This window comes from Gavialis gangeticus, unplaced genomic scaffold (genome assembly GCF_001723915.1).
Source record: "Gavialis gangeticus isolate Ggan-Ray unplaced genomic scaffold, GavGan_comp1, whole genome shotgun sequence".
In the NCBI taxonomy this organism is placed as follows: Eukaryota; Metazoa; Chordata; order Crocodylia; family Gavialidae; genus Gavialis; species Gavialis gangeticus.
In genome coordinates this window covers 183,677,353-183,690,017 of record NW_017729022.1, presented here as the reverse complement: position 1 = coordinate 183,690,017, position 12,665 = coordinate 183,677,353, and the positions used below count along the sequence as shown (strand labels likewise).

Genomic DNA, 12,665 nt, shown 5'->3' with positions numbered 1-12,665 from the left:
CTTTCCAGGGGGTGCGCCCTCCCCCCCCCCCCCCCCCCCCGGCGCGGCGGGGTGGACTGACCTATGCCTCCCTGGAGAAATTCCACCCCCCCCCCGCGTGAAATGGTCTAGTCCATGGCAAGGGCCGCTGTGCTGCGCCGTGCTGCGCCGCGCCGCGCCGCGGGCGGAACGCCCCTTCCCCCTCCGCGAGGGTTCCACCGCCCCTCCCCCCGCGACCGAGGTTTCCAGGACGGTTGTGGGGGCGGGGCCGGCCAATGGGCGGCTGGGCGCTCTGGGCCCCCCCTCCCGGGAGGCTGGGGCCCCCGTGTAGGGGTCTCCTAGTCTCCCTCAAGTGAGGGGAACCAGTGGCTGTGGGCGCTACGAGGAGGAGGAGAGGGGCCCTAGCCGCATGCTTCTGTCCAAACCGTAGTCTAAACCGTGCGTAAGAGGATGTAAGAAGACTGCCAGCCATGCTCCGGGTCAGACCGATTGCCATGTTTGAGGTCAGGGAGGAGTTTTACCTCATGGTCAGATTCATAGGAATCATAGAAACAAAGGGCTAGAAGGGATTCTAAAGATCATTGAGTGCACCCCCTTGCTCTGGGAAGATTGGTCAGACTGAGGAGGTTTTTGCTTTGCTCTGCAGCAGGGGATGTGGGCCTGTACCCAGGACCTCTTGAGCATATGTTGACAACTTTTCAAACAAGCAGGACACCAGCTGCCGGTTCCCTTGCTTTACCTGTGGCAAATTAGGCGTTAGGTCTGTGTTGCATCAGGGTTGGCAGTGATCTTATGTAGAGCTTAAATAATGGCTTGCGTGGGGTGAGTTGGATCGAGATGATCCTGCCTCAGGAAGGTGAGTTGGCCTAGAGCAGTGTTTCTCAAGCTGTGGGTTGCAACCCAAAAGTGGGTTGCAAGAATATATTAAAGGGTTCTGAACAAACTTAAAAAATGATGAAACTTTAAAGGAGAAAAATGTGGGAAACCGTGGCTTTTGCCTTGCAGCCTGGCAGGGGTTGAGGGAAGCAGCCAGTGGGTTGGGAGTGAGGGACACTTGATCAGGACTGGCCATCAATGTTTACAAATGGGTGCTGGTACAAAAACGTTGAGAACCACTGGTCTAGATGATCTCTGGAGGTCCCTGCCAGCCCAACTTTTCTATGATACTATGATTCTCCCTGGGCAGGTTCCCAGCCCTGCTGCAGGGCGGCAGGCAGCCTTGTAAGCCCTAGGGTGCTTAAAGGGACAGAAGTCTATTGTTTTTGGTGGGTGGGTGTCACTTCTCTGTAATTCATTTTTCTGCCAGCAGTGGCTACCTTTATCCCTAGTCCTGCTGCATCAATATGACAACAGAGTGGTGCCTGGGCTCACTAGGTAGATGACAAGGAGTTTTTTGGCCTTTTTCTTTCTATCTCCCTCTGCTACTAAAACTGTTTTAGCTGTCTTTTTGGAAGTATGTTTATGTAGTGGCTTTCCACTACATAATTCTGTGGTTGCCTTTGGCAAAGTTTATGGGATAATCTTCTGGGCAGAAGGATTGAGTCAGTCTCAAAGCATCAGATTTGATATGATAGATCTAGACCAGCAGTGCCCAACTTTCATGGGCTGGAGGAGTGGCACAAACCAGACCACAGGCTAGATTCTACATGGGGTCAGTGCATAGTGTTGGTGAGTAATTGCAAGCCTGCATTCCTGGTTCGACCCACAGACCAACCCCACATAGGGGGGCAGAGCCACATTATCCAGCCCACAGGTCTGGAAGCTTAGCTGTCACCACTCCCCCTACTACAGGGGTGGGCAATTATTTGGGCTTGAGGGCCACATAGGGAGTTTTGATGAGCTGCTGTAGGTTGGGTCAGCATCCTTCTCCACCTCCTGATGGAACAACTCACCAAAACTCTCTATGAGGCTTTGGGTGGGCGGGGAGTAGTGTTCAGGAGCGGGAGGGCTGGCAGGGGGTGTACGGATGAAGCATGTGTGCATGAGGGGATGGAGGAGGCTGCATGGGATCCAGCTGGGAGTGAGGGGAGGTGCGGGGGGAGCATGCAGCAGAGCTCACCTGGCCAGCAGCTGTCCCCGCAGCACTCCACATGGGGCCAAGCCCTGCCTGGGGCATCCTGTGCTATGATCCAACCCACATCCACTGGCCTGCACCCAGCCAGGACCCCGGTCAGTGCACAGCTTCTGGTGGGGCTGTTTCCAGTGCGGCTGCAGCCAGCCAGGCTTGCATTGTCACTGGGAGGCAAGAGGAGTACAACAGCACCCAGCCAGCTGCAACTGCACTAGGAACAGCCCCACTGGAATTGCGTGCTGGCTGGAGCCCAGGCCAGCAGGAGTTTAGCACAGGCTACCCTGGCAGGAGCGGATGAGACTTGGCCCCATGTGGGGGCAGCCACAGGCCGGATCTAGCCCACGGGTTGTATTTTGCCCACCCCTGCCCTAGCAGCAAACTTTCCACCTTGTGGGGAGCCTTGTGGGCTGGAAGATAAGGCCTCACATGGCCTCATGGGCTGCTGATTGAGCACCATTGGTCTAGACAGATCTGGAGGTCTGGACTCAGTACTTTATGCTATGTGGGTTAGTACACAACGTACATGACCATTTTCTCTGAGTGCATGGGTTTCAGATGACATGATAGGTCCTGTCTGCTCTGATCATGTGTTAAAACAATCCCATGATGCTTTTTTCATAAAAAAGCATGGGCCAAACTCTTAATTTCCCAACCATTGTTCAACATGTGCGCTGTTTGGCTGCCAATGTCTAATGTATTTTATTGGTGCTGGGTGTGTATGTAGTCAATAAGGTAATGCATGTGTACTGATCTTGGATCTCTGAATTTATTTAGGTCTGCTGACTTGAGTGCTGGCTTGCCAATCAGGCCTGGACAGCCTGCGCTTACACGAGTAGCACCACCTATTTTGCCAAGACCGTCACAGCAAACAGGAAACCGCAGCCTGAACACTTTCAGGCCTGCATACAGCAACTCTTTTTCTCCAAGCTATGGCACATATGGAAACTCCTTTTGCGGAAGCTACAGTCCTTACAGTTATGGATATGGTGGTTTGGGCTATAATCGGTTTCGTGTAGATGATATACCTCCCAGCAGGTTTGTTCAGCAAGCTGAAGAGAGCAGCAGAGGTGCGTTTCAGTCTATTGAAAGCATCGTACATGCATTTGCTTCTGTCAGTATGATGATGGATGCTACTTTTTCAGCTGTTTATAACAGTTTCAGGGCCGTTTTGGATGTAGCCAATCACTTCTCCCGACTGAAAATACACTTCACCAAGGTGTTCTCAGCTTTTGCGTTAGTGAGAACTATAAGATACTTCTATAGGCGGCTGCAGAGGCTTTTGGGTCTGCGGAAGAGCTCTGAGAATGAGGATCTGTGGGCTGAAAGCAAAGGAACAGTGGCTTGCATTACCTCTGAAGACAGGGCAGCCAGCTCAGCAAAATCGTGGCCCATTTTTCTTTTCTTTGCTGTTATTCTTGGAGGTCCCTATCTCATCTGGAAGCTGCTGTCTACGTACAGCGATGAAGAAACAGGTAAAGGAGATTGTCAGAGCAAAGGGATTGGAGATGACAGAATGTTCTTATAACAAACCAGTTATGAAGTGGTAGGAAAAAGGGCAGAATTAAACAGAGATAGATAATTCTGTTATGAAGGAAGTTTACTGTTGAATCCTCATTCATGCCATGTTTGCTCCTTTTCATTCTTTGTCCAAAAATTTTGTTTAGGAGGATAAAGATAAAGAGCTGGCTTGACCACTACTCCATGCACATAGCTGCAGAATCAGATTTTTGTGTGAAACTCCTCTGTAGCACTGAGGCCCAACTAGTTATTACAGTAGAACACTGTACAAATGAAGTGTGGTTTAGTGAATGTGGGGAAAAAAACTTGGGTAGGATTTTCATCTAGATATTGGGATGACAGCTCAGCTCTGCTGAAACAAAATAGTTTACAGTTATACTTCTAAATCCACATTTGGGGACCCAACTTAAAGCACCCAAAATTTGAAAATGTTGGTCACTTGTATAGTGCCATAAGTATACAAAACTGCAATAAAAATGTTTATTTTTAAGTTGGTAGGTATTACACAAATGCGAAGGGGTTTGTCATATTTAGGATAGATATACTCTGGGGAAGGTAATCTGTTCCTATGTGAGAAGTTGTTAAAAATCCAGATTAGACTGCCTTTTAATGCTTATTGTGTAAAACAGTGTCTAGTAACTGGGCAAGTGGAGAAGATGATCATGTAGTAGGAAAAGCAGAATACGACTTCAGCACGGTTTCAGAAGAAGAAATTTCTTTCCATGCTGGTGACATGCTAAAATTAGCCCCCAAAGGTAAAGTTTTGATTTGTTGGGTATTTATTTTCTAATGATGTTGTAAACAAGGTCACATTGACAGCTCTAAAAAATGAGCAAGGCTTGGCTTGTATCAGCTGACATGAGACAGCATTCCAGGGATTTGTCCAGAAGCACTAGTTAAGCAGTACACTCAATTTTATCGAGTTGGTTTTGGCTGTTATGACCACTCATTTTGGGGAATGTTCTAACATTACTTATACAGTGCCCCTTCACCAATTGTTCTACTCTTACTAGAATCTTAGTGGCCATGTTGCATTACTAGAGCCCCTGCCCAAATGGATTTTTGCCTTTTGCTGCACTTGCATTTTCAGAGCACTTTAGAAACATTTATCCAAAGATATGCCCCTCACATAATTTGCATATTCCTTATGTGATGAGCTGATGTGTATTCTATATTCTAATATCTGTTTGAGTCCTCCTGACTTCAAAGGAATCTGCACACATGCATCTGAGAGCAGAGTTTGAATACTTTGACACAGTAATCACTGAGAAAACTATGCCATCTGAAGGAGAATAGTTGTTGCATAAATATGCCACACTGAATCCAGTAAATAAATACAAATACAGGCAACCCCCGTGTAGTGCTCTTAATTGGTTCCTGAAAAACAGTGTTAACCGGAATAGCATTAAGCGAAACTTGCTGCCAGCTGTATGATTCCTGTGAGCATTATAATGAAACTCACTGAGCACTAGGTGGAATCGGGTGTCAACAAGTGTTATTGCAAAATAGCGCTAAGTGAAATAGCATTAAGCAGGGGTAGTGCCTGTACCATATTTTCTCATGTAACTCACACTCCTGAACCTAACACGCACCTTATTTTTGAAAAGCAGAATAAAGAAAAAAAAGACTTTTCTAGAGTTCTGGCTGCAAGGACAGGGCCTAATCTTTAGCTAACTCATCCTTCCTTTCCTGCTTAACTAAATCTCAAACCCTAGCTGCTGCTGACTGGTTCCAGTGGGTGAGTCTATGATTCTGGAAAGAAAGATGAAGAAAAGAGCATAGAAACAGCTCTGAAATAGGAGAAAGACCAGGAGCAGCTAGCAGACAGCAAAATTGCCCTAACAAGGGTTAGCTTGACTAGTTGAATATCAAGACCATTAAAAAGATGAGACAGTTGGTAACACATCGGGAGCAAAAAAAATAAGCCATTAAGTCAATTAATTCCTTCAGCTGTCTGAACAATAATACACTGTGCAGCAGAAATCAAAGCTGGGTGCTTCTACTGTCTCAGAAGCTGCCAGGCTTAATATATGTCCCTGCTCCCCGACTCCCAACCAGTTTTGGGGGGAAAGTCCAATTTATTTTCCTGTACATCTAGGCCATAAAACCCTTGATTTGTTTTGGGTATTGCATTTAGTTGTTTACAAAACAGAATGATATTTAAAAATCCTAACGAAGTAGCTTTTTCTCCTGTGCAGAAAATACCTCATATGGGAAAGGGATGTTCCTAATTTAGATTCTAAACTGTAGTGTAATAACAAGTTTACACATCCTCAAACATCAGTAATAGGTGGTACAATTTTAATAAATAAACTTCTACTCTATATTTAAATATCACTTTTAATTGTTCGTATCATTTTTAATCAACAATAAGTTGCATGAAAAATAACAGCGTCTCTCATCTGTGTTCCATATTTCTATAGACTAACCTTTGAATCACAGTCAGATATCTGATATTGTATGTCTGCTGAGATTTCTAATTTTTTTCTGTCTTAGCTGTTTAACTATAGCATATCTCAAATTTGTAATCATGAGTTGTATTTTCTTATTAGAACAACAGCCTAAAATACGTGGCTGGCTTTTGGCTAGTGTTGATGGTCAGACAACAGGACTTGTACCAGCTAATTACATCAAAATATTGGGTAAAAGAAGAGGTAGAAAAACAGCAGAAGTGGAAAGGATGACAGAACAACAGCCAGCTTTTACCAACACATCATCTGTTAGAGGAACCACCACTGTTGACACGTTAGAGGAGCAGGAAGCTGCCTTCGAATCTGTTTTTGTTGGAACTGACAAAGTTCCTGTCAGCTCTGACTCCACTGTGATTGTTGGAGAGAAACAGGAACTTTGATAAGCATAGTTCAATCACTGAGTTTATTGATGATAATTTTGATATGTTGAAAACCATATTGTAGCAGAACACTTGTGGAACTATCCCATTGGTAATGTCTGGTGAAGGGATAGCAAAATAATTTGCCCAAACTGTAATAGCATGCTTGGTTCATTTAAAGTTGTTCATTTGTGGCCCTGCCTGACAATCTAGTGGCAGTGCTAACATCTTGGGCCATGGGGAGTTTAGAACTTTATAGAAGAAACAGTAAAATAATGCTTTGCATCTTTAGCAACCCATTTCAATCAGCTTGGAGAATGTGCTGATGAATTCTGGAGGTTGCTGCATCTGGTCCTTGCAGGAGAAAGAGCTGGCTTGATAGGAAGCCTTTGCAGAGGTAGGCAAAGGATTGTTTTTGGCTTAAGTTAGTGCTTCCACTATTGCAGAGAAAATTAAGACTTCATCCCTTTATTATAAAAAGGTGACTGTCTTTAAAAGAAGACAACTATTGTGAAAGGAAAAACATTCATTTCTGTTCTAAGCAGACGTATGCTACTAGGACTTTTCCTCTATTGTAACATTCTTAAAAAAGAGAGAGGTGTCAGGAATAAGACAAAAGATCTAGTTTGTAATCGCCACACTCTAGTCCCTACTTTGAATTGTCTAGCTTCCAGCCAAGCATATTCAGGACACAGTCCTTTATCAATACTCCCTCTGTATCACTTCCAGCCAGGTATTATACCTTGTCAGATTCTAGCAACCTTTACCATTTGGGTGTAAAAGTAATTCTAACCTTTATACCCAAACCACTGTGTCTATTTTGCTGTTTTCTTTCCGAATTTTGTAAGAAAATCCAACTTGCTATTTTAATATAGCAGAACTCCTTCTCTCCTGATAATCCTAGAGAATAGTAAACGTGAATTAAAGCTGTCTGTTAGTGTGCCTCATCATGAAGGAGCTTGAGTTTTCTGCTAAGTTAATTTTTCCTGCTGTAGTTCCAGCTTTAATTCTGGTCTCTGCCCCATAATATATGAGCTCCTAGTATATCACAAGTCACAATGGCGTCAAAACAGTGTACATAATACTTTATTCACAACTACTTTTGTGAGCTCTGTATCAGAAGTCATATGAATATTTACTTTTCTGGGAAACAAAAGGGCTCATCTACACATGCCCCTATGGCACCATTGTTACAGCACCATCATTTAGTAGTTCCTTTAGGAAGTACTGTCATTTAGTAAAGGAAGTATTAAAGGAAGTACTAAATGACAGCACAGTAATAGCTGTTACTGCACTGTGCCAACAGTGCAGTTATTTTTAGCCTGTATGTCGCTGTAGCAACACACTATAGCAAGGGAGCGTGTCACTATGGTGGCATAGCATGGTTTATGCCTGCTGTACATTGCTGTAGCATCTTGTGTACATGTGCCCAAAGTGAGGTAAAACTTCAGGTTCTTCTGTAAGGATTCATTCCCATTAATATTTGGCTCAGTCAATGGAGCATCATTTTCAGTTCAGGTCATATTAAGTACCCTCCTTTTTAAAAAGGCATCCTAAAATACTAGGTAATAAAGGCAGTATACATGTATACAAAAAGTATTATAATTCTTTATGGTAATGCATGTTCCTATAGGGATCTTCAGAACCAGCTGCATTGTGAGTTTCATTAGTGCATATATACTTTAAACACATTTGCTGGGTTTTTTGTTGGGGAATTTGTTGTGAATATAACTGCTAAGACATTTAGAGCAGGTCATGTTTAACTCCAGGTTGGCTGAATGACAGTAAACAGGTGGTATATTGGACCTTTTGATTCTCGGGTAACCTCAGGACTCCCGCTGTTTTAAAGTGGTAGGGGCTAAGAGTATAAGTTGTGGTGCTCATTGGTTGTTTTCTAAGAGTATGGATGTGATGGGGCAGGAAAAGGAAAAAGCCAAGCTGTAAATGAAAGAATATGTGAAAGAGTCTTTGAGATGCACTTAAATCAGAATAGATTCCTGAGACTTTCTCAGCATGTCAGTGCAGCAGAAAAGAGCTGCAACTACAGTTGGATGCAACTCCCTTTGCTGCAGAAATTAACAGAAACTGAAGAGTAGAATGTATTTCAAAAACATACTTAAAATTTTATATCAATGTACAGTTCCTACCCATGGTTCATATTCATGATGGAATTAATTTACTATTGTTGTGTTTGGTTTTTACTAATGAAACATCAACCTCTTATATCAGCAAAGGATTTTAATTGGAATAGCAGTCCTTTTTTAAAACAGTTTTTTAAAGTGTCAGTTGAAATAAGCTTCTACTTTCTGATCCAAATTTGACAAGAAAACAATTTAAAGAGAACGATTATTAGGATCTTGAAATCTCATTAATTTTTAAAGGCATAGGCTTAACTTTCACTTAATACAGTTTTAGATCATACTCTTTTAAAAGTATGCTCTGGTTTTAAAAAAAAAGGGATAGCTTATACATCATCTTTCATTAGTTAACTTGTCTTACTTTGTAGTAAATTGATTTAATCTTTCAAATCATCATAAATGTCATCACAGTGTATACGGTATCTTGAATTTTGGTCCTTTCAATTTTGTACTTGCTTTAACGAAAGGGGGCTGAAAGAAAATGGTGAACTAAGTTATTTTATTAAAAATTATTGTGAAATTATATTGTGTAATTGTATTAAAAATCATTTGAAACAGGCTGTGTAACTGGGATAGGCTAATTCCTTAAGAAAAAACAATGCTAGTTTGGTGTTTAAAAAAAATTTAGGATACACTTTGCAGTAATGTCTAGGTGACTCAAATTTATGGACACTTAATCTCTTAATTCCCAAAGATTTTTGTTGTTTTGAAACTGTAGGGGGAAAAATCTAATTTAAATTATGTTTTAATGCCAAGCAATTGGTTAGCTATGTTAGTGATATATAAAAAGTTTTCCCATATTTCACACACCTTTGTTAAGAAATCAGAATTGTTCAACATATCCTTAATCAATACTTGCATATCTTTTATCAGAATTAGTGAGGACCTGTTGAATTAGTATGTGCTGTTCATCATCCAAAGTCATTTGTGAAATGTAAGGGATATTTTTATATGACAGTTGTCACTAACTGAATGTACGAATTATAGGAGCACTGAAATATTTAGATGAATAACTGATTATTTCCATAACTTAAATTATGTGTTGGGTAGCTTGCTTAATGCAGCAATACTTAGCTAAAGTGCTGAGCAAGGATCCTGGTTTTCTCTGTTTAAAAACTGCAAATTCTCTGAGTAAAAAACCTTAAACTCTCCGATTCAAACCCCTGAAATCTGCATTTTTCCATGATGAAAATAAAATGCCACTATATGTATAGGTATAAATTTAGCACAATGTTTTATTGAGATATTTGCAATTTTAAAGCCTACCAGTGCCTCAGTCATTATAATAAAATAAATTCTAAATACTTGTATATTTTGGTGTTTGATTTCTTTTTTTTTTAAATCAAGGAAAATCAGAGCTCCCCCTGCCCCCTTTTGTTCACCTGGATGTGAGTCCAGGTGCAACTGTCCCCCCACTGCTTTGTAGAGCTTGGCAACCCTGATATGCTGGTGCCCTACCCATGCCATTGCCCCTCACTTCCAACACAGCCCCCCACCCACTGCTGCTGATACCCCTCATTCCCAAGCTACAGCCTCCTAGTCTTACCAGGGCCGGGTACTCCCAACCCAGTCCCCCCGCCTCTTCCAGTGCCTCTCACTTCCAAGTCACAGCCTCCCCAGTCCTGCCAGTGCTCCTCACTACCAGCCTACTACCCTCTTCCCCTTCCAGCCCTGCCAGAGGGGACCCACAGGTGCCCCCATATTGACCAGGCCAGAGCACGGCAGCTGCGGCAGCTCTGACTTGTGGACAGTGGTGGAGTGAATCTGTCTTCGGCATAGGCTGGAGGAAGGAGAGATGCCTGTGGCACCCCCACTTCCTGCCCTGGGCTGGGGCTCGCATGCTGACCACGGCCCTCTCCCACCCCGGGTAGCATCTTCCCTGCCTCCAGTCACCTCCCCACCACTTCCTCTGGCCCCAAGCAGCTCCTTGCAGGCTGGAAGTCTGCCAGCCTGCTAGGCAGAAATTGGTTTCCTACCATTATCTCCTTTAAAAATCCACTTTTTTTTTCCTTTAAAGGAAAAGATCTGTTTTTCCACAGCAAACAGAAAACCTAGCTCCCTGGTGCTGAGGCACCCTGGAGTGCCTTGAGATCTTTTCCAGGGTCTCATGAGCTGCCACATAACGTTAACATATATGAATCCCAAGATAAACCCAGAGCTTTCAAGCAGGGATTCATAGTGTTAAAAACATTCTGACCTGCTGTGACCTTTATGAGCTTTTTGCAATGGAAAAATTGCTCTTATTTTTCTGAATTCAAAAAATGAGTGCAAACTAAGAGTGGGTATTTTTTGAGGGGTGCCTTGACTCTAAAAAGATTGAAAACCCTTGCTTTAACATTGATACTTTTTGGAGGCGAGGGGATCATGCCCCCTTGCTTTCTCCTATTCTATCACTCAGTTTTCCTATAAGGAAGTTTGTGACGTATGTGGTGATTGAGAGGAGGAGGAGAAAAGGATAACTATAGAAGTATTTGAATGGTTCATACCAAAATAGGGAGAGTAATTATTTAGTATTATGTAAAAGGTGATAGCTGGAGGCTGTATAATGAAAGTAAGAAATAGATTATTATAAAAATGTATGAAAAGTAATCTGGACAAAACTTTAGTGGTGGATAGCCTGCAAGTGAAGTGGTAGAAGCCCAGCACCTGGATACATTAAAAAGTACATTGAAAAAGTGATGTACTTGTAAATGTGATGTAGGTCACAAATCTGGAATGCCAAAACATCAGATTAAGATGACTGAATACATCTTTTCAGTCTCCCAATTCCCTACATTCATGGTGCTCTTGCTTTTAGTCATCTGTCACTGATTATCTGTGCAGGAAAAAAGAAAAAAATAGCCATGTGCCCTTACAAGATTGAAATGCCAATGTGTGATGTGCTTTCCTGACATTCTAAAATATTTGTTACATTTCTTAACACTTCCACACTTCTGAACATGTAGCATTCTCAAAACAGGCTTGTGAAATTAGAGTCTCTCCTCAGAAAATACTCCAAAGGTAAAGTATTGTCTTTATTTTTTAAGCATTTGTCATATGAAATTTTTAATTTTTATAAAAGGTACCTAGAGAATGGTATACACATATCTCTTTGAAAGCATGACATTTAAGTAATAATGTTTGAAAACTTCTTTAAATTCTCTTTCAAAATTAACTGAGGGAACATTCATGAAGAACTACTCATTGTAGTATTCTAGGAGTCAGAAAGGCCCAAATCAGGATCAAGAGCCATATGATACTGAATAATGTAAAAGCATGAACTATAAGACGCGTCCTTTCCCACAAAGTTTATATAATATGTAACTTTCCTTTTCTCAAGGAAAAGCTATGAAAAGAACAGAAATTGTTTTACTGTAAAAAAGTGATTCTGTAAATGTTTCATTCAAAGGCATTCTAAATACAATGGACTGAGGGACCTGAACCTGTTCAGCCTCGGCAAGAGGAGGCTGAGGGGGGACCTGGTGGCTGCCTACAAACTCATCGGGGGAGATCATCAGCAAATAGGAAGAACCCTATTCTCCCTAGCACCACCTGGGGTGATGAGGAACAATGGTAATAAGCTGATGGAGAATAGATTAGAGATCAGGAGGCAATATTTTACAGTTAGGGTGGCCAGAATTTGGAACCAACTTCTTAGGGAAGTGGTCCTCGCCCCTACCTTGGGCAAATTCAAAAAGAGGTTAGATGATCACCTGTCTGGGGTCTTGTGAACCCAGCATTCATTCCTGCCTGTGGCAGGGGGTCGGGCTAGATGATCTGCTCAGGTCATTCCTGACCCTAGCTACTGTGAAACTATGAAACAATGTGGTATGTTCCTGCATAGCAAAGGTTTAGGAGTAATACTGCTTTCAAAGAAGATGCCCTTGTTCTTGTGGTTATAACTGCACACAAAAATATGCTTAAAGAATGCTGAGGTTGCCAAGGCAAGAACTCAGGAAAAGTCAGTAGTAGTCCTTACGCATTAATTATGCTGCAGTATTTAATTATATTTGACCAGGCACTGTTTTGACCACTACTTCTGTCAGCATTCTGGTTGACCAATAAGATCTCTGAATAAGCATTCATTTAATATTTTTGTTTTATTCACATTATTCAGGGTGTGATCACATGCCTTATTTATTGACACTCT

At 42.3% G+C, this 12,665-nt stretch overlaps 1 protein-coding gene across 1 annotated transcript in view; it reads left to right on the top strand.

Annotated features, from left to right (window-relative positions):
• PEX13 (peroxisomal biogenesis factor 13) overlaps positions 1-9,256 on the top strand; it is a 9,586-nt gene extending 330 nt beyond the window's left edge. Inside the window, exons 2-4 of the mRNA XM_019516638.1 lie at positions 2,825-3,522; positions 4,198-4,323; positions 6,121-9,256. Of these exons, the coding sequence (XP_019372183.1) occupies positions 2,825-3,522; positions 4,198-4,323; positions 6,121-6,419 (1,123 nt within the window). The 3' untranslated portion in view covers positions 6,420-9,256. The remainder of the gene's footprint in view (positions 1-2,824; positions 3,523-4,197; positions 4,324-6,120) is intronic.
• Positions 9,257-12,665: the final 3,409 nt, after the last annotated feature.